Source organism: Lonchura striata, chromosome 3 (assembly GCF_050655825.1).
Source record: "Lonchura striata isolate lonStrDom1 chromosome 3, ASM5065582v1, whole genome shotgun sequence".
Lineage (NCBI taxonomy): Eukaryota > Metazoa > Chordata > Aves > Passeriformes > Estrildidae > Lonchura > Lonchura striata.
The window spans coordinates 62,888,173-62,909,509 of NC_140705.1; the positions used below are offsets into that span (position 1 = coordinate 62,888,173).

At 39.9% G+C, this 21,337-nt stretch overlaps 1 protein-coding gene across 7 annotated transcripts in view; it reads left to right on the plus strand.

Annotated features, from left to right (window-relative positions):
- The window catches only part of NHSL1 (NHS like 1), a 180,379-nt gene that overhangs the window by 19,067 nt on the left and 139,975 nt on the right, over nucleotides 1-21,337 (plus strand). The window contains exon 1 of one of the 7 annotated variants that reach the window (XM_085575312.1): nucleotides 8,174-13,862. The exons of the other annotated variants lie outside the window; for them this stretch is intronic. Within the exon in view, the coding sequence (XP_085431438.1) occupies nucleotides 13,832-13,862 (31 nt within the window). The 5' untranslated portion in view covers nucleotides 8,174-13,831. Of the gene's footprint in view, nucleotides 1-8,173; nucleotides 13,863-21,337 lie in introns of those variants that run through there. 7 annotated transcript variants of the gene reach the window in all.

Genomic DNA, 21,337 nt, shown 5'->3' on the forward strand with positions numbered 1-21,337 from the left:
CACAGACCTTGAGATACAAGGGTGATGCAGCACTGGGACTTGAACAGTATTTATATTGCTAATATAAGAATGTAATGCAGCCTCTTTGTGTGTTTGGTGCAGTTTCTGTCGGGATGCCTGCATCTGTGGTCTGCCATGCAGGGCAGCACTGCCCTTCCTGTTGTAGGAGAAAACTGATCTTCTCAAATGGTTCAGCTGGTGACCAGTAGCTTCCTGCTGTAGTATTTTGCTTGGTTCTCAGCTGGTCCATATCCAAACCTGATGATCAGATATGCAGGGGAGCACCGAGAGACAACGAGGGAAAGCAGCATTGTTTAAGAGATGAAGCAGCAGTAGTAGTCATTCCACCAGCCTCCAACTTTAAGTCAGGACATTAAAACAGGTTTGGATTTCAAGAAAGTAAATGCTATACAGAACTGGAGCTTATGAACCTCTGAAAATCACACATGTTTTTTTTTTAATGTTGAGGAAAGAGACATTAGTCCACACTTGCATTCATTTGAAAAGTCATTGACTTTGCTTACTTCTGTATTGGTATGCATCTAACAACAAGAGCAAAAAGCAGCAACGATGCCAAATAGGTGCTCCCATAACTCTGCAGAAGGATGGACAAAATCACTGGCTGGCACGAAGGCAGCGTGTGACATGCATGGGGCATCTTGCAACTTGTGATGAGCAAATGGGGGGAATGATTTGAGCAATTATAGCCAAATACAGCCCATAAATAGGAGCTAGAGCAGCCCCTGGTTTTGGTGGTACTCAAGACAGCAGCATCAAAGAGGAGCCAGCTGTGGTACTTTGCTGGCTTGCCCTCCGTCGCTTTATAACCACTTGGTGCTGGCAGTGCCTCTTGCCACCTCTTCAACACCAGTGGCAACATTCTGAAAAACCATCTGATTCCAAAATAAATGTGTACGTGCAGATTTCCTGAAAATTAGCACAAAGTGGGAAAGAAAACAGAATTAGTTATTTTGCTGTAAGCTGGTATGTAGTTCAGCTCTCTACAACCACTCCCAGAGGATGTAATAAATACAGAAGTGCTTAAATATCAGGCTTCATATTTTCTTTAGTAAATGGCTTTGAGTAAATTGTCCTGAACTATTTTTAACTCTGAAGAGCAGTTAATGGTATAAGTATGTTTTTTCAGGATTTTTGGTCAGCTTGTGGGTTGGTATTTTAGAAATATATTTTCAGGATTTTTGGTCAGCTTGTGGGTTGTTTAGAGAAAAAAAATTGCTATATGTTTATATATGTATTAATCTAAAAATAGGGTTTTTTGAGTTAAATACCATTAGGTAGTAATTTTTTGTCTTTGTTATCAGAGGTATACTGGTGAAGGTTTTTGGGTTTCTTTTTAGAGTGTTGTTTTTGGGGTTTTTTTTGTGTTTTTCTTAATAAAAGCTTTCCTCACAGTCCTAAAAACAAAACATGCTGCACTCTCTCACAGGCTTTGCCTTCCCCAAAAGAAAACATCGTAAACCATTATTTTTTTCTCAAAAGTTATTCAGAAATTACAGCTTGAGTTTTATTAACCTCCTTCCCATGCTAGCTATAAGCATGTGTGGCATGGTTGCTTATACAGAGTCATTAATGTTACTGCCAGGTGAAATTTGTTCTGGGTAATACAATTCCTCAAAGTAATGCGTTTCTATTTCTGAAATACCGAATGTCTCATCACTAGGGGTTTGACAATAGTGATATTTTCAATTGTATTGGTATTACTCTAGTTTACACTTGTGGAATGATTCTTCATTTGTAATCTTTTGAGGCACTTGGTCTTAGTCTTGTAGGAATTAAAGTTCAACTGAATAATTATGAGAGCTAACTAAGCTTGTCCTTGTTTTATGTCTTGTTTGCTTGTTTTTATGGTTGCGGTCTAAGTATTTGGCAACCAAACACTGAAACAGAAATGGCAAACAAGCCCAAATTGACATATTTCTAAGGTTAGCTAAGCAGTAATGAAAACTGTGACAGCCATCTAGTAAGTCAGATCACAGAGTATTCTGCTTGGAAGGAACCCCCAGGGATCATCAAATCCAGCTCTTAAGTGAATGGCCCATATGGGGATTGAACGCACAACCTTGGTGTTATCAGCACCGTGCTCTGACCAGCTGAGTTAATCGAGTAGTAACTACACTGCTTAGAGTTATTTGAAGCCATATGTTGCATTCATTCATTCAAATATTGCAATTCCTCCACATTCCTCAAGTAGTTCCGCTAATTTGTTTACATTTTGAAGATCAGCAGAGCTCCAGGAGTTATATCCTTATAAGCTTTATTTACAACGGAAAAAGCACAGGTTTTTATGAATAAATAGCCACGAATCTTGCAATACGCATTTCTCACTGGTCAACATAGATGTCTAGCACTGATTTTTTTCATCAGCTTTACTATATGCAGTGAATATTCTTAAAATGTTGGCAAAGTTAGTATTGTAAGTATTCACAATTATTAAAATCTGGAGACAAGACCTCAAACAAACCTGGACCACTCAGGTTCATTATCTCTGTACCTCCAAGTCCCACTTGGTATGTATTGCTTTGTACTGTGTTGCATTGCAGAATGGAGGCATTGGATTTCTCATCTCTGCCCTTCACTTGGGGGATAGGGAGTGTACAGTTCATCTGATTGTATCTAGAAACAACTGCTGAATTTTCATCTGTTAATTACCCTTTCACTTTGGACGGCACTGCTGTAGCATCTGTTAGTCATTATATCTTCTTTAAAAAGAAGCCAGCAAGAAAAAAATATAGGAGGGATAAAAACAATGAGGTATCAGTTTAGAGCACAGAATTGATAACAAATGTTCTATTTCTGTTTTCTTTGCTGCCATAGAAGCCTTATACCTTCATACAAATAATATGTGTCTTTCATCACCTGTTAAATGAAGTCTGTTGCCTGCTGCTTGCAGGTGCTTTAATTATTTTTAGTTTATGCATACATCAGTAGAAAGTTTTAAAAATTCTTGGGTTTGCTTTTTCTTTCCTCTGCCTGTGATGTTGTATTTTTGTCGTGTTATTTTACAGCCATGGTTGCTACCAACCTCACCAAGCTCTTCCCTAGATGGCTTTTCATGTCACTCTCTCTCCTGTGCAGGGTCATGGGGAGCCCAGAGAGGCTCCAGTGCTGCAGCAGCAGCATTGCAGCACTGCAGGGCTGTGGGAGGTAGCACCTGCTGCTCTCAGACACCAGGCTGGGACTTGTTGCTGCACTGGTGGCAGCAGTGGCTCCTGAGCTGCCTGCCAGGTTCTAACAAGCTCACAAGATTGAGCTGGGAATTCTAGAACAGTAACAAGGATGATTTGTGTAGTGGCTGGGAGAGAGATTTATATTCTAGTTCTTACTGTTTTGGCCTGAAGTATGAGGGGTAGGGTTGCTGCTTGCTCCTGTACAGAATGCTTATTTCACACCATAATTCATTAATATGTCTTCCCTGGCATGTGCAGTGCTTGGCTGTTGGAATGATGCTCTGCATAAAGCTGCAGTGCACTTCAGTCTGTGCTGATCTTTGCTTCACACTGGCTTCTGTGTCTTTTCAGTAAGTTTTATGTGTTGTAACATCTACAGTATGCCCTGGCATAACCTGTCCAGTCATACCTAATACACCAGAAGAGCTTGGTGCAGGGCATATATGTCAGGTAGTAGTAATAAAACACCAATTAAATGTTTTAGACCTCTTTCAGATGCCTTATGACCCCAAGAATACATAGAAGAATTGTAATGTTCCCTCTGATGGTGGTAGCAGGCTGTTGGCAGGGCTTAGCCCGCCATCCCTGATCTTTGTGGCTGCAGGTTATTGCTACCTTTAGTCCTCTCCTCCTGCCCTTGCTGCAGGCTCCTTGGGCCAGATCCAGTGAAGGTGTGGTGTTAATTCAGCCTCCTAACCCAAGGGCAAGCTTTCTGGCAGAAGGGACAACAGTTTTATATATTAGGACTCATGTCCACACTGGAGGTGTCATGGTTCATTCACCTCAGCAGCGCCCACCTTAACAGCGTCCGTCCTCTCTCCAGTGTGCTAGATCAGCACCAAGGTGATCACAGAAATAAGCCAAGCTGAGACAACTGTGAAGAGGTGAAAGAACCTGCTAGGAGCTCTTTATTTGGTATTTTCTTACTATACAACCATACATGAGTATGGAGTACGTTTTCTTGGGAGGTTGCTGAGCCTGGGAGCCTGGACTTGCTGTCCAGTAACTTACTTTGCAAGGTAACCCTAAATGCCTAGACTCAGTTGATATCCCTCTCCTTGATTTGTTAGCTTGGTTTTAATTTTTTTTCTACTACTTTAGGGACAATGATGGGTACTTTTCATTAAGTGATCTCTTCAGACTGAAGGCAGTCAGAGTGCAAAAACTTCAGTCACTGGGCAGGTATGAAATAGGAGCCCTGTCTATACCTCCTGCTGAAGTGAAGGTCACAGGACCAGAAAGGAGAAAATTGGAAAAGAAGCCTGGAAGGCTTTATAGTCTGGGAATTAGGGCTGTTGGCTGGTTTGGATTGATGTGGGTTTTAGTCTGCACTCTGGGAGTTTTTTCTACTTCAGTCCAGTTTGTTTTGGGTTTTTATGTTTCTTTCTTGTTCATGTCTCTGATTAATAATAAGGCAACTATTAATAATTAAAAGTTCTGTGTGTCCAGATCTATGTTCTTGATTCATGTAATTCATTAATCTAATTCCTTTACCTAGATGACCAAGTATTTTTGGCATGTCAAAGTGAAAACCTTTGTGTATTTCTCTCACATATCTCTTTGCTCTCTCACCATCTCTTGTCTTCGCAGGGACTGGAATTTTCACTTAGCTGAAATTCCTGTTTCTCTTGCACACCTTGAGTATTCATTAGTTTCCTCTATTGAAATTGATGCCAGACCAGTGTTTCTTGATCTACTGCTGCAATTAAATGCAAATTAAACCAGTTTTGCTCAATGTTAGTCTGCATTAAAACTCACTAATTAAAAATGCCTAAGTCTTGAAAAACCTGAGTCACTGAACTTCCCTGTCTGGTACAACTCTCTGTGACTTGCGCTGCAGTGGCACAAGTTAATTGGTTAATAAGTAGAAGATAGGGTATTTGCCCCTTTCTGTTTGCAGCTGCTTTAATAGGAATTGAACTTTTTTTTTTTTAAATACGGTTATTCAGAATTGGTGAGTTTAATTTAAGCAGAAGCTAGTGCTAGTGACCAAACAGGCAGGTCTGTTCTTGTCATGTTTTTTATTTATTCTGTTTTGCTGGAAATTCAGGGCTTTTAGCTGTCCCTATAATCCTGCTTTTCTGGGAGTCAGAGTGGGAGGAGTGCTTCTTCTCTGAGTTCAACCCTGTCTGTCTCATCTCCTTTTGCATTAAAATCAAGTTTCCTCTTCCTGCTTGTTTTCTCCACCCCTCCTTCTTTGCACATCTCTACCCTGTTTTCATTTGTTCTGTAGATTTCCCTTTGGTGTTGATGCTTCCCAAAAACCTGCCCTGATGGGACAAATTAGTGTTATAACAAGCATGCCCTTTAATATTATCTCTCTTCTATGCAGGGTGCACACAGGGCCTAATTTTGAAATTGCCCTTGGGATGGGGAGATTATTGCTCAGCACACTTTCCCCTGAGTGTGTTTGGAGGCATGTCTATATAGAGAATTTAGCTGGGAACACAGTATAAGATAACTTGCAGATGTGCTGGTAGGAGTAGGCATTTTGGTGGGTAGCTATTTATTGCCCTGTGTAAATTACTGCTTAACTGCTTTTCATTAGTGTTGTTTTTTAAACTGGTTCTACCTCCGTGCATATGTTCCTTTCTTAGGCTAGTCTTAAACAGTTTAGGAAACTAAGCTGACAATTGGGAAGCTGGTGAAACTCCACAGGCTGTATATCTGGGATGTTTTGGATTATGGTCACTTTTTGGAAGTTTGTGTTCCCAGAAGAAGACTACCTGTCTTACAGTCATCTCCAAACCACAATCAAAACACTGAAGTTTTTACTTCTTTTTTTAGTGTCACTAATAGAAAACTGTTTATTCAAAGGAAATGTTTAAAATTTCTGGTGGTTCTTTTCCCTATCCCTAATGCCTTGTCATTCCGAAAATTTACCCTGAGTACTCAGATTGTAGATTTCTCAGCAATGTTGTTTTCCAATTTCTTGGAGTTTAGCATGGTGTGGACTTCTGGTTTTGATACCAGTGTTGTCAAAGGATGGTAGATCTTTTTGCCTCTATTGAGCAAGTGTGAGTTTACTATGCTTGTCCAGCCTGCCATTGCAGTCCCAATACCAGGGAACGAGCTGATGGAATAGTGCCTCCACAGAATGGGCTAGCTGCTGTGTTACAGTGGTTTGACCACTAGTTGTGATCTGTATTGGATGTGAACCAGTGCTCCAGTACTGACCAGCATGAGGGTCAGATTTCTCGTGCCCCTTGGCTTCTGGGAAATGCATTTGTTGGTGCCTGTGAGTACTGCATGGAAGGAGGGCTGTTAGGAGTTTCACAGTGGTAGTAATATTTAGTCTCTACTCTGGTAAGTAGAGTTTTACCTATGTGAATGCAGAACCAAAAATGCAGAGAGCTCAGGTTTTTCTTATAACCTTGCCTTCTGTTGCTGCAGTTTTTGTCCCTCTCCATGGCTTTTTCTGAATACAACAAAGTAAAAGAGTTGGACATTTTGTAAGCAGCAGAGCAGCATGCCACGGAAAGATATTTTACATATGCATATATAAGATTGTCCAGTTGGCTGAGCACTGGAGTAGACTCACAAGGCTTGTTCTCCTAATTCCTGCTCTACCATTAATCACTAACATAAACAGGGACAAACTCTTCCCCATGCCCTTATATTTCTAGGAAGTCTAATTCAAGTGAGCTAATAGGAAGCACTGAACAATCCAGTGAAGAGTGCATTTCTTCAGTTCTTCCTGTTGAAATCAAGGCCTCTCTCCAGTTCCTGTTTTAGTCCTGTTACCATTAATAACCCCTCCTAAGATGGTGCTGCAACTTGCATTCCTCTGCTGTGGCTGAAGGCAAAGTTGGGATGAGGAGGAGGTTGGGGCATCCTCCACTGGGACAGCTTCCTGCCCAGCCCTTCCCTTTGCCTGTCTAAGAGCAAGAGCTAAACCATGGCAAGCAGGGCAGTGGGGAAGGATGGTACGGTGGCCACATTTTTATTCAGGAGTGCTGGATTCAGCTGAACTTAGGGCATCAGCTGCTTCTCCTGCTGTTATCTATTTCATCACACCCCAAATTGTAGTTTTAAGTGTGGGACCGCAGAAGCCCATGTTTTACATAAACACCCATAGGCAGCACTGTCCTGTGATCTTACACCATGCAGGCTTGGCAGGAGGGTGTGATGGAGCAGAGGGAAGTTTGAAGGGACGAAGCCTGAAGTGACACAAAGAGATAGGAGAGGGCAGGCCAGCACTGGGGGTGCAGGAAGTGTATGTGAGGGGAAATGATAAGAGCAGCAAGAGTAAGAGAAGGAAAAGGAGAGGATTCTTGTTTGTTTGTTTTTTGACAGCCAGGTGGAACACCTGCCATGAGATGGCCTCTGTGGAGACACGGAAACCAAACCTTGGAGCCTGGTTAAGACTGTGTGGGGGCAGCAGTTACTCTGCTTGTAAGCATGGGAACTAGTGCCTGTATTCCTCTGTACAAAACCTGATACTTACAGCAAATACTGCACAGATTCCTGGTTTGGGCTTGGAATGTGGCATTTCAGAAAAAGCAGATGTTCTGCTGTGCGTAGGTATGTCTCTGCTGCCGTTCTTGTTCCTTGCTATGCCTGCGGTTGGTTAAGATTTTGCAGAAGAAAGTAAAACCAGTGTATAATTCATTCATGATGAAATGCTTGATTCCTGACCCTTCTGAAGGACTGTTTAACTTCCAAAGATTGATATATAATTGTGTTTATTTTAGCATGCCCAACCTTGCTCATTGCCCTTTCCCAATAATGGTTGCTGTGTGCTTTGAAAGGAATAGCCATGCATTTTTATTTTTAAGATTTGCATATTCACACTGAAATACAGGTTCCATCTTTTCCATGAAATAGTGACTGGAATTAGGGAAAAAAATTAAAAAGGAGAGGCAATCCCTGCATTCTCTATCCAGTCCAGAACTTCCTTTATATTGGAAAAGTTTCCATTGACAGTAGTTAATGAAACTGAATTCTAGAAACTAAAACTGACTCTTTTTGGATTTCCTTGGTAAGAACTACCTCAAATCAGTTTTTCCCAACTAGAGCTTTAGACCTGAGAGAAGATGAATCCTTTTGTTCTCTTAAGCATGCCCCATCAAAATCTCATGATAAAAACCACTTTTCTTTTTAACATGCTCCATTTGGAGCTATACAGGATCAATGCCCAAAACCAAACTACCAGGGATGATAGACAGGGAAAAATATAAAAAAAACCCTAAAAACCAGAATATAGTGTATTATTATTCCTGCAGCATTTGTGGCTGAGTTCTATTTCTGTTAGCTTTTAAGTGGATTCAGTTAAGTATAATTTCTATATTTGACCTCCCCTGAGATGGCCTATTATGATTTTATGAAGTTAGAGTACATTTCACATAGCAGCTAAAACTGGAGAAAGTGGAGAAAAGCAAACCCTTGAGCAAAAACAAGCCAGAGGACACTTCCACAGACACTGCACTGATTTTGATGGGGCATGCTTAAGAGAACAAAAGGATTCATCTTCTCTCAGGTCTAAAGCTCTAGTTGGGAAAAACTGATTTGAGGTAGTTCTTACCAAGGAAATCCAAAAAGAGTCAGTTTTCGTTTCTAGAATTCAGTTTCATTAACTACTGTCAATGGAAACTTTTCCAATAAAATGGAAACTCTGGACTGGATAGCTTTGCAATCATTGGACTAATACCAGATGTACTAAGAAAATAAAGCAAACACACAGATAAAGATCTAACAATTAAAATTAGGTATTGTCATCATGTCTACAAGTATCTTGCATATGCAATCATGTGAACACTGCAAAGCACAGAGGGGCATGTCTGACCACAGGGTTATTAAGGGCAGGAGATTTGGCTTTGGATAATACAGAAAGTGAATGGCTGAGGGAAACAGAGTGCATTGCAGGGAGTCCTGGTTTTGTATTTTACTTATAGATCTACTGGCTTTCTACCATGGATCTCTAGCCCTGGTGTCTATTGTGAAAGGAGCTTTGCATAATGTATGATTCCTTTTGAAATGGGTTTGAAATACTTCTTCAGGGTGCTGTTCTCTGTCTTGGGGGATGGACTGTAAAGAATTACAAGCAGCAGCTGAAGAGCTGCGGAGTATCTGGTTTCAGGGTCTTTTCGCCTGTGCAGAAAATAATGTTTCTGTACAGCAAGAGTGTAAGCAGAGCGTGTTGGAGGAGATCTGTTGTGTCTACAGCAGTGGGGCAGGTTGACTGCTGAGAAGCTGCTGGGTGACAGCAAGGGCTTCCCTGCTTATTGTCAAGTTGTCTCTGTTTATTTATTTACCTTATTTTTTGCTCCCATCCTGACAGTAATGAATTTTGGTAATTCACAGTGGGGAAAATTGACTGGAAAAAGAACTGGGTTCTGTGCATGATGGGCTTTGAACCCTGCATATGACATTGGGTTTAGCAAGAGTTTGCTCGTTGTAAATATGCTTGCTTGCTCCTTTTGTTGGAAGCAGAAATTGAAATTGCAGCTCTGCCAGGCAGGGGAGAAGGAGGGAGAGGCAGAACTCCAGGAAATGGCAAGTTCTTGCCCGAATGCTGTTCTCTGCTGTGAACTTTTGTACCTGTAGTACTCTTGGATTCAGCTTTACCAGTGGGAGCAATTAGCTGCCGGTCAAGAAGCATGTTCATGAGAGCCAGGAGAAGATTTCTGGGGAAAGAGCTGCAAAGGCAATGGAAACAAATACACATTAGAAACAGATTAGATTCCTGAATCTTAGCGAATTGAAAAATAACAGGATAACTTAGGCTTTAGAAAACCTACTGGAAATGAACCAAAACTTTTTGCAAACTGGAATGACCTTAGCCTTTCTTAAATTGTTGCTCAGTGTGAGACCACAGTTAAAACAGGGATTAAAAATGAGGAGAGTTCATACTCATACCTGCAGATCAGTGGACACTTTCCATGCTTGGTGGAAAGACAGCCCAAGAGTAGTGCTGGGAAGACCACAGAACAAGTCCAGCATGTATGGGACAAAGAATCAGAATAATAATCCTAAATTTAGAATTGTGGTGGTAAGCAGCATAAGTATGGCATGAGGGATTTTTTCAAGTTTAATTGAAGCTTTATTTTGTGGCACAGCAGTTTTTGAAATGCTGGCATTACCAAGGATTGACAGTACAAATCAGTCAGATTTAGAGTGTGGATTGGAAAATGTTGAACAAAGCAGACAGTAACTGTATTTTTTTTGAAAAGTGTTTCTAAATTTGTCCCCTTGGAGAAATGCTGTATCTCTTTCAATTCACATTTCAGGTTTACTGACTGAAAATCTCTGTGGCTTGACTGGTTACGAATGTTTTCATGCAAGCACATTAGCTTTTAAGTTGGTACATAAGCTGCTTTTTTAAAGAAAGTGAATAAGCTTGTAAAATAGTGTGTTGGAAACAAAAAAAGTCTTTTTTTCATATAGACAGATCTGATTCATCAGAGAGCATCAAGATAACTGTCACGATTTTCATTTTAAAAGGAAACCAAGAAATCTTGGCACAAGTGTAAAACTTTCTGTTGCTATACTGGCCTGTTGCCTGGAGCTAAATATTTGCCTCATGAATTTTCCTTTCCCTATCAGGAACAGGAAGCAATGTTACAGATGAAATGCATTAAGGTTTGTAAGTGATGCCTGTTATTCAAAGAAAAGGAAAGATGCTTACATGTTACATGATTTATCAACAAGATAAAACAATTTTTCGTCTGACTGGAATCTGGATGGTCACTTAATTTTCGGGAGTAGTTCTAAAGTGGAGCTTTGTACTCACTTGCTGCAAGTCTCCTTCTAATGAACACACACATTAGACCCAGGTTTGGTTAAACAGTTCCAAATGCTGTTAATATGACTAGGCACATTTCCCTCTATTTTTCCCTTAATTTTTCTTTTCTTTTAATGAGCTCAGCAACCAGTGATTCAGGCTCTTGCCATTGCTTCTCAGCATTTTATGTTTCATGCTCTTATGGTAACTCTTCATCTTCCCTTTGGTCCCTGAAGAGGGGCAGCTGTGGCTGGCAGCAAGCGGCTGCATTTTCTGTCCTGTATTGCTCCCTCTGTGCCTTACCTTGAGAAAGAGGAAAGAGAAACCAATCCTGTCAAGAGACTGCAAAATCTCAGAGGCCACAGAAATATGGATAAGATGTTTTAAGATGCTGTTCCTTTCAGGGGCTTCTGGAAATGCTCCTACTTGTTGGGAAGATCTCGCTCTGCAGCAGGAAGACCCAGCGTCCCCATCAATGTCCCTGCTGGCATCCCAGGGCAGGTGCCACCATGACCTTGGGAACATTGTGTGTTTTATTAAATGCAATAAACATGACAATTGGCTCACCTTTTCTTCCTGCTTGGGACAAAGCAGAGGGCAATTGATTCATGCTCTGTGCTTAGTCATAAGGGAATTCAGAGCCACCACATTACATTTATGTAGTTGATAATGTGGTGAAGGGCTCTCTGAAACTATAGTAGCAAGGTTTTCCTCCAGCTTGCTTTGCTTTGGGACAATAAAGGTGATAGTGCTAACTTTGATTGTCACAAAAGGGCTCTTTGCAGTAACTGTGTATCCTACCAAATATACTCTGTGAGTGTAAAATATTAGCGGTATTTAATAATAATTCATTCAATTTGTGTCTTTATTGAATCTGCAAGGGCCTCTCTTTGTGCTATATTTTTCTGCTCTTTAAATAACAGTTGCCATATTTATGGTATTAAAGGATAAAATTTAACTGGTGAAATAAACTACCCAAAATGCATAGCTTCAATTTTTTTGCTACTTTCTGTTTCTGTGTTTCTGAAGTTAGGCAAGGTGGTTTTCCTCCAGTGTTTCTCCAGGGATATCATGTTATCTGATGTTTAATTATTTCCTTCTCATTGCATATTGTAAAGTACAATTTCTGATCTCCAGCACAGACTTGCATATTTTATTCTCTTTATGGGTAATTCTCAAAAGTTTTCCTTTCATTTTGCCTTTTTAATGCAGCTGTTAAAGGGCTTCCTTCTTAGCTAAGCATACCTGATATTATTCACTGTGTGTAATAACTACACATTTGTAGTTTGTGAGTTATGCTAGTTTGAATGAGATTTTGGCACACAATGGAGGTTTTCCATTTATTCTGGAAAAGCTTTGCATGGTAATAAGCCTTGCAGTTAGCTGAAGTACTCTTGTTTCCTAATGGAATCTGCTTTCTTTAGACTCTCGAGGAATTGAGTGAGAGCACTGTGGGAGTTGTGGTTTCTATCTACCTGCACATTATCACACACCCTTGCAGGAAGCAGCCAGAAGAATTCTAGAAAATATCTGTACTGTCTTTGATGTTTACATTTTTCATTTTATAGCCTTTCAGAAATTTCAGGTACTAATGAAAACTTGAGTCCTCGATGGGACTTATCTACTGGCCTTGCAATCTACTGATTTTGCTGGGCAGGCATTTGTCTTGGCAAAATGTATCAAGTTATATGCTTCCAGTTCCTGATCCATGTCAGAAACAATTTCTTACACTGAGGGTTTTCTATTTAACTTCTTCTTCAGCTTTATTGCATAAAAGCATTGAGGTATAAAATAATTTTTTGTCAATCAGTTATAGTGGTTTGTGTTAAAAAATTGTATCTGTGTATGGTATCACTGATCTGGATAGATCTGTAGCATGTAAGAACTGCCCTTCATTCAGATGACTTATGAAAAAATACAGAGAGAGATTAGAGCCAAACTGATACAGCTCAACCTCCCCCCCCAAAAAAAACCTATTGATTGCCAGAATTGGAATGACCTGCATTAGGGGCTTCAAATGGAGAGCTGGAAAAGAGGGAGATGAGACAGCAGGGTGTTTAGGCAAGAGAAAGATGATGAACAACTAAAAAACACTGAAGGAAACGTCAGGAAGTTTGGAGCTCAGCCTAGAGAAAGCTCAAGGTGTGTGGCATTGGGATTGTGCCCTGTGTCACTGGTTTTGAGCGGCCAGCAAAGGAAGCGTCCATCTCCTTTCTAATCCCTCATGCACACAGGGACACTGGGGGTTGCTATGAAAACTTTCAAGCTCTCATTGCAAATTCTCTCTAGCTACAGCAAATTATCACACACAGAGATTTTGTCTGGCTGTTCTAATGCAAATGGGCAACACTGAGTCTTCTGTCACAAAAAAAAGTGATATTGAGCAAACCATCTGCATGGGTGTTTTGCCTGGTACAATTGCTGGGAATATAGCTGTTCCACTCTACCATGCTTTCATTTAGAGTCAATTTAAAACTACTGTTTTTATTTGCGCCTTTCAAACTGTGAAAACTTTGACTCTTGTTTTGTTTCTGAATATATTTACTAATGAAGAGCTGACGTAATTTGTTTTGGAGGACAGTCTCTTTTATACACAGTTTTATGAATTGAGATACAATCTCTGATAAACGCGGACAAAATTAATGGGCCTTTACGAGAGAACAATATTTATTGTTTGCAAGTTGTGTTAACTCGTAGGGATCCCTTGACAAACGGGGGGAATAGCCTGTTGTGATTTGCAGCTGCCCTTGCCACAGAATGCGCTTACTAGAGCTTTCCACCCTCTATTCAGCTTGCTGTTGCCTGCTTGTTTTCTGTTTTAAAAAGTGTTCTCATTGTCAAACTGCATCCAAACTATTCAGTGGAAGCGGCCCATTTGCTGGTGCTCCGAGACGCCTCGCTTTGTCCCTGCTGACAGCTGATGATGGACGCAGAATATTCTGAGTCAAATGGTAAATATGAGTCTTCTACGTATGTCACTGTTTTTAGAGATATTGATTTTATTCAGGTCCAGCACATTTTAGGACTCTGATTGTATATGGATGAGGTCCCAGTACTGTCCAGAGCTCTGGGTACCAGCAAAATCCCATGGATGTAAATATTTAGAAAGGAGACAAACTGCACAGAGAAAAAAAAAAAATCTTGTTTGCAGTATAGTGCTATGATAGCAAAGGAAGATTTTTGGTTTCTGTTATTTCTGAAAACATAGAAATCACACATAAAAGTGTAGGATAATGACCACATCTGATTATATATGATGTGTAAAAAGGTCTTCTGTGAAATCTAGCTTTATAGGTACTACCAAGCTAAATAGCATAAACTGAGGAGGAGCTACCAAAAAAAAGGGCATTTGGAATGCCTACCTTGGTGAAATAACAAAAAAATGTAGGAAAGCCTGTGAAATTATGGGTACAAACTGAGTGCTGAGTTTTGGGAGAAGATTGTACAAAAATCTGGAGATATAGATGAAAAAGATGTATAGAAGGCTGTGCACTGTATCTTGCATTCTTTGCACTTCTAATTTATTAAAGGTTTTTCTGCTTGGTTAGTGCCATATCAAATACTGAAATTGGATAGGAGTGCTCCAAAGGAACTTTTCTGATTTCTTTCTAGAATCCTTGTTTGTATTTTAGGAATTAATGCAATTCTTAGGGAACAATTACACAGATATGTACATTTTGTTTTCTTGCAACACCTAACTGTTGTGTGGAACTATTTGTGTGGTCAATCAAATGCATAAACCTTTACAGAATTAAACAGTAAAAAAAAAAAAAAAAAGTTCTTCAAAATATTTTTATGCATTTAAGTGTTTTTAAGATAAATAAGTAGCAGGTGTTTTCATGGTTTATCTCAGGTAGGTGTCTGCATAATTTCTAAGGTGTAAACCCCCAACATTTCTTTCCTTTTGTTTCTCTGTCTTTTATATGCTCTCTCTCTTATAAACTCAACAAACCAAAGGATGCTTTCAAAAATTATTTTCTTCTAAAAATCTAGAGGTGCTACAGTGATATCATACTCTAAAAAAAAGAAAAAAATTGTCCATTTTTATGTTGGACAACTTTTGTTCCTCATCCTACTGTGCAAGTGTTTATATTTCATGTTTTAAGGAAATTAATTTCAAATGGTTTCTGATTAGTGGCTTGGCCCTGCTTCATTGTCATGCTGATTTTCATATGGTTCTCTTAAAAATAAAATATCAGCAAGGCAGACATGGTAACAAGAGAGAATATGCAGTTCTGGATATTTCTGGACACCTTAATGTGAGAAAAGCCTGTGAGGGAAGAGGTGGAACTGGGAGCCAGGTCCTGAGCTGGGTGTCCCAGGCAGAGAGTGACGGAATGTGAGGTGAGGAGGGATTCAGCAGGTAGAGCAGCACAGAGAGGGACAGCTGGAGAGGGCACAATAAGAATGTGGTGTCTTTTTCTCCCAGATTAGGGAAATTTAACACGTGATGTATGGCATCACATAGTGGGCTATAATAAAGGGAGTGTAACTGGGAGGAGAGATGCAAAATGTCAGAAAAGTGAGCTGCTGAGGGGAAATGCTGTGTTGTGGCTCTGGATGCAGCCAGCAGTGCTGCTGCTGGCTGTGGGGTTGCAGCTCCCTGATGAGTGAAATGAGGCTGACAGCTGTGCCACCCCAGCACTCCTGTGCTGCAATAAACACAGAATTGGTGTGGTGGTACCCAGCCGGGATGGGCTATGCTCACCATATCGCTGCTGGTCGAGGTGGGATTCTCTGCACTGGGACCTGACCTTTACATCATTGCCCCTTGTACTGGGAGGTGCCTGGTTTCCCTGCAGAATGTCAGTAATCCAGGTTATTCCCTCCTGGAGCTGGAATGTTCACATCTGAGATGTGTTATTCCTGCAGTTCCAGCATTCACTGCTTTTATTTATCAACTTGAAATACGTGAATGCCCAGTACACAGAAGTGCTCTATAAATAGCTGGAGATGGGTAAAGGATTGGAGGGAAAAGTACAAATAAAGTAATTTCCACAGCACATTTAATTTTTTGTTTGCTTACATGTGGAAGATGTAGTTAAATTAATAAAATGTCAGTAACTAAAGAGTTTCTTCATGGACACACAGTCAGTAGTGCTAAATTTACTCTTACTGCTGGCCAGGTGAATTTAATACTTGTTTAAGGTGATAAAATTGGGCTGCTGCTTTGTCACAATGAAAAATGTGTTTCCTTATACCTCCTAGGAAACTGTAAACCAGAGGGTCATAGTTCACAGGTATTCTCTTCCAATTTTTGCTCCTTTCCCTTGGCACCACTGGATGGTGAGCAGTCTTGTACTGAGGCATGTGTCCACTACAGCAGCACAGTGATTTATTTAGCCCATCATCCTATGTTGGTGTCTCTCCTCCTCTTAGCTTTTATAAAAACTGCTATTTTATTATTATCTGGTAAAGAATTTTGTGTGCTGTGTTCTGTCCTGTACATTTGCTTCTTTGTGTCAGTTTTTTAATCTTGCCAGGATAAATGAGGCTTTGGAAAACCATAGTGCAGAGTTTAGTATAAGGGAAGGCTTCAATGTTAACTTGCTTTCATTTACATCCTGTCTTATGTAAATGCACTCTGGTTTTGTCTGCCATATTTTAAGTCATAGGTGCTGGTTGCATCCTTGTCTCCAATGTTAATGATGTGAAGAGCAGGACTGCAGCCTTAGCACTGAGGAAGCAGCCAGGGCAGAAATGAAAACTACTCTTCATTTTCATGTTAGTCCTCCATCTATTTTTTTTTTTTCCTGACAGTAAATGTACCTGTTTTTTAGCTGGCAGAAATCTGTCAGCCTGGCACTTTGATCCTAAACTCAGGAATACATTGTGATTGGATCATGATGCTGGTCTTTCCATTTGCTGAAGCTTGCAGTAGCTGCTCAGGAGGAATACAATGCCCTGCTAACTCTGCTGTGTCAGTGTTGGCTTTGTCATGACACCAGAAACATCTTTTGTTCACTGCTAGTTTATAAAACTTTTCCTGATCGTTTTTAAATTGATGCTGCCCACTGGGAGAAGTTTTAGGTGGTTATTTTTTTTGGAAAAGCATGAATGCACAAATGTGCCTCTAATTACTTTGTGTCAGCTGAAGTCTGAAAAAATTTGATGAAATTTTGACATTAGTAGGTTTGATTGTAAGAGGCTCTTTTTTTCCTATTTTATTATCTTTTTTTGAACTAAAGACTATAAATTTGTACACTGCCCAGAGGTGCTGAATTCCTAGGCAACAGATGAGAGAAACTGAAGTCACTGAGAAATTACATGTAAAGATGCAGGTCACATGGTTGTAGAGCTCAAAAGTAAACTGCAGTCGTTTATGTAATTGTTTATAGACATTTTAATTCAATAGTTAAATAAGTTTTACATGTTTTTGTCTCTCTCCTCAAAAAAAAAAAAAAGTAGGGAAAGGGAAAGCACTGTAAGCTAAAAATATTACAAGGTTAAAGTGAACTACAAAGTTGTATTTAGAATTTTTATCAATTGTGTTCTTTCCATCCGTTTGTGTTTGGGATAGGATAGGCCAGAGCTGAAACTTAGCCTTGTCTATTTCAGATCCTCCTAATTTGGCATCCCTTAAGGGCCTCGTGCCTTTTGTGTGCCTTGCAGAGATACTCCTGACCTTCTCTGTGATTTATGTGCAACAGCCATGCTGACCTGCTTTGTTAACAGGCAAATTACTGCTGTGGTTTTATTTCTTCAAAAGGGTTAAAAAACTTACGGGAGGCCCAAATGAAATTGGCTTTTTTGTTGTGTGAACTTGATTTTGTTACTCTTGCAGTGTCACCGTTTTGCAAACTCTTGATCTTCCAGGCTAGACAGGATCTGCATTTCTAATACAAAAATTCAGGCTTTTTACAGATCTAAATGGAACAAAGATAGACAAGTTTCTTCAGAGTTATTAACCTGGCGCCTTCTCATGAGCACTAATTTTACTCAAAATTGACACATCAATTGCAGCAATTTTCCTTAAAATGTGAAACACTGTAATATCCTCAAATTTTAAGGGTTATTTAAAAATGCATCTCCAGTAACACTCGAGAACTAAATTCTGGTATGTTTGATATAAAATTCACCTTTGTAGAGTAGATGTTTTTCAAATAGAAAATACATGTTCAAAATAGAAAAACTGTTCAGGACACAGGGTAATAATGTTAGCAGGTGAAACATGAAGTAAAATAGGGTATTTTGTTACAATAGGCTACATTAAAAATATTTTAAGAGTTACATTTGCTGCTATTTTTTTCAATATTTCACTGTATGAAAAAAAAATCCGAATGTGCTAATACCTTGTCAGTATTTTCTTTTCCACTGTCTCCAACTAAATTGAAGCCCAGCTCCAATAATGATTTTCTTTCCCAACCTATCCTCTTTAATTCTAGTCTGTCAGAGTATAATTTGAGAAACACACCTCTTCCCTGGGCAAGAACTAAAAAGGTATGACTTGTTCTACTAGATGAGTTCTTTGCCCAAAATAAAATGCTCCCAAATTAGAGCTGGGTTCTGTTGATGAAAACAATAAATTGAAGATTGAGAACTTGCCAATATCCATGTTTCCCCATGCCAAACTTATTATTTGTCAGGTATGTCATTATGTGTCTTGCCATCATTCACCAAAATAAATGCCATTGGACTAAATGTCCGTCTGGTGTAGATCTTCAAAAAAAAAAAAAAAAATCAAAGTGTGAATTAACTGGAATAAAAGCAATTTTAGTAGGAGGTGTCATGTTGAAAGCAGAGGAATGGGACATTGGAGCTATAGTAGAATATCCTTTAGAAGCTAAAGTTACAGTTCTAGCAGGTTATTATTCAAGTCTAAAGATGGTCCTCTGGTTGGACACTCCCTTATGCCAAGTTGTGGGATACAGCAGCAAGGAGCAGTTGGCTGTAGCCTGTGCAGCCAGAAGCTGGTTTGATGAGTGCATTCATATCCCATTCATTCTTGGGCCTGTTGGAGCTATTTCCCAGTGTGGTTGTCTGCCTCCTGGGATGTGAAATGATATGGAAGCTGAAAACAGTGTTTCAGGGAGAGGCTACAACTGACAAGCAATTCCTCTTGCTCCTGTGTAGAAATTCACACACTTTCCCTGGGCAGGTACCAAGGTAAACAGACTGTGGTTCCTGGGAGGAACGCTACATTTATTCCCAAGCTGCTCCATGCGCAAACTGGGCACCCTTTCATTGGGACAGGGTGTGGTGGTGGATATGGGAGCTGCTTTACTCATCTGACTTTTACCAACTGCTACAAATCTGTCTGAGGTCTGATGTGAGTTTTGGTGTCTGACGAAGGAACTACCGCAGAGTTTAGAGAGTTCCTGCCTTGAGCTCTCAGCTGCAGGTTACTGCCCTGACAGCAAGATTTTTCCAAAGCTTATCTATCAAGTGCTGCTTTATCATGAAACTTCTTTAAAAGTACCCTCAATCTACTTTGAGGTTTCACTATAATAGAGATGTAAATAGAGCAGAATATTTTCGGAGTCATTTTATAAATTCAGAAATAGTTTACTTCTCTGTAACCTGCTCCAATTTTTACACAAATTCTTAACCACAATTTGTTATACTAAATGGCAAGAGAGTAAAAATTCAAGCCAGATATCATGTGACTCTTAGAAATTTGCCCTATCCACAGGAGATCTGATGTCCTGAAAAGCATCAAACCTGTCCATATTGCTATATTTCTGGTTCATAATTAGCATGGGCCTAAACTTTTGCAGTTTTGACTGCTTTACTACACTGTGCAGGTACTTGTCCGAGTTTTTGCACACTCGGATTTCACAGAATAAGTTGGGCTAGAAGTGACCTTGAGTTCTAGTTCCAGCCCTCCTGCCATGGGCAGGGACACCTTGTGCTAGACCAGGCTGCTCAGAGCCCCATCCACCCTGGCCTTGAACATGTCCAGGGATGGAGCATCCACACCTTCATTGGACGACCTCTTCCAGTGCCTCAACAGTAAAGAATTTCTTCCTAATGCCTGGAATCTAAACCTGCCCTCTTTGAGTTTAAAGCCATTTACCCCTTGTCCTGTCACTGCACTCTCTTGTAAGAAAATACCTCTCCACTTCCATCAAGATGAATATCCAGAAAGATTTTAGTAATATTAGAGAGACAAGTGTTTTAAAAGGAATGAGCTTTGGCTAGATAACCATGTTTTCTGGTTCACTGTCTGCTGGGCTTTTGCCTTATGTTCCCTTTTGTCTGTGCTGTTTCCTTGCAGCCCCTGCTGTGGAGCTGGCAGGCCAGGGGAGAGGGAAGCAGCCAACCACAGCTCCTTGCACAGCAGTGCTCTTGCCACCACTGCTCTTCAGCAGGAAGCAGTAGGCATGTCAGTCTTCACCAGTATTTGCTACTACCTTGTTCTTCCAGGCTTTGCTGCCTTCTGAGGCACAAGAAGTTTGGCCCACTTTGTCAGTATTGTGTATTAACTCTACTTGTCAGTGCAGGGATTGCTTCACTGTTGTCCTTGCCAGGTCTGATGCTTAGTCATTGAATGTCTTTCCCTGACTTGCTTTGTTTTTCTTTCATGTCATATAGCATGCATGAGCTTTTGCTGAATGATATATGCGGAATTATTCACCATTTTAATATTTAAAGGCTTGATGTATACCTGAGTCTAATGAGTAAGGAAGTAGTTGTTTAAGTTGCAGTATTTAATTTATATTTTGTAGCTCAAAATAAACAGTACAAGTCTATAGGCTTCTTTCCAATTAATCATGTGTATAATACTACTATAAAGCTGTGTCTTCTTTTCTCTATTTCTATTCCTTCAGTTCATTAACCTTGCCATTTGTTTATCCCCATTTGTTTTACTTTCTTTCAAGGCTTTAAATGACTTTGAAAAAAGGTCTTTTATTGGGATACAGCTCAGCTTGGAGTCTCTTAGTGTAGGCAGTGGGAGTTTTCCATGGGAGTGACACAGGTGAGAGGCAGCAGTTCTGGCACCAAGATTAAAGGAAAGAGGTAGGGCCAGTTTTAGGATGAGCATAAGCTCCAAATTATGATCTGGGTGCAAAATTGGAGTAGCCTGTTTCTCTGTAGCTTCATACCAAGGTTTTACAGAGTGGTGCTTAGATCTGCACAGCCCATATCCAATAATCTCTCTACCAGGCTCAGTAATGCGTGTCTGAGCTGATCATCTCTCTTCAAAATATGTTTGACAACTAAAAATTATAAAAAACAGACTACTTTTCATCCTAAAAGAGATATACTTTGAAGTCTGTTCCTCTTCCTAAAGACTTTGTACTCCACAACATATGTGAGAAATACAAGTTTAAGTTATTTTCAATAGAGAAAAAACAATACAAAATATTTGAACGTGAGTAATATTTGTTTTTAGTAAGTCTGGGTTGTCCTGGTATTCCTTATAAAATCCCATGTGTATGGAAATGTTGAATTTGCAATTTATTTGCATAATTTCAAAAGACAG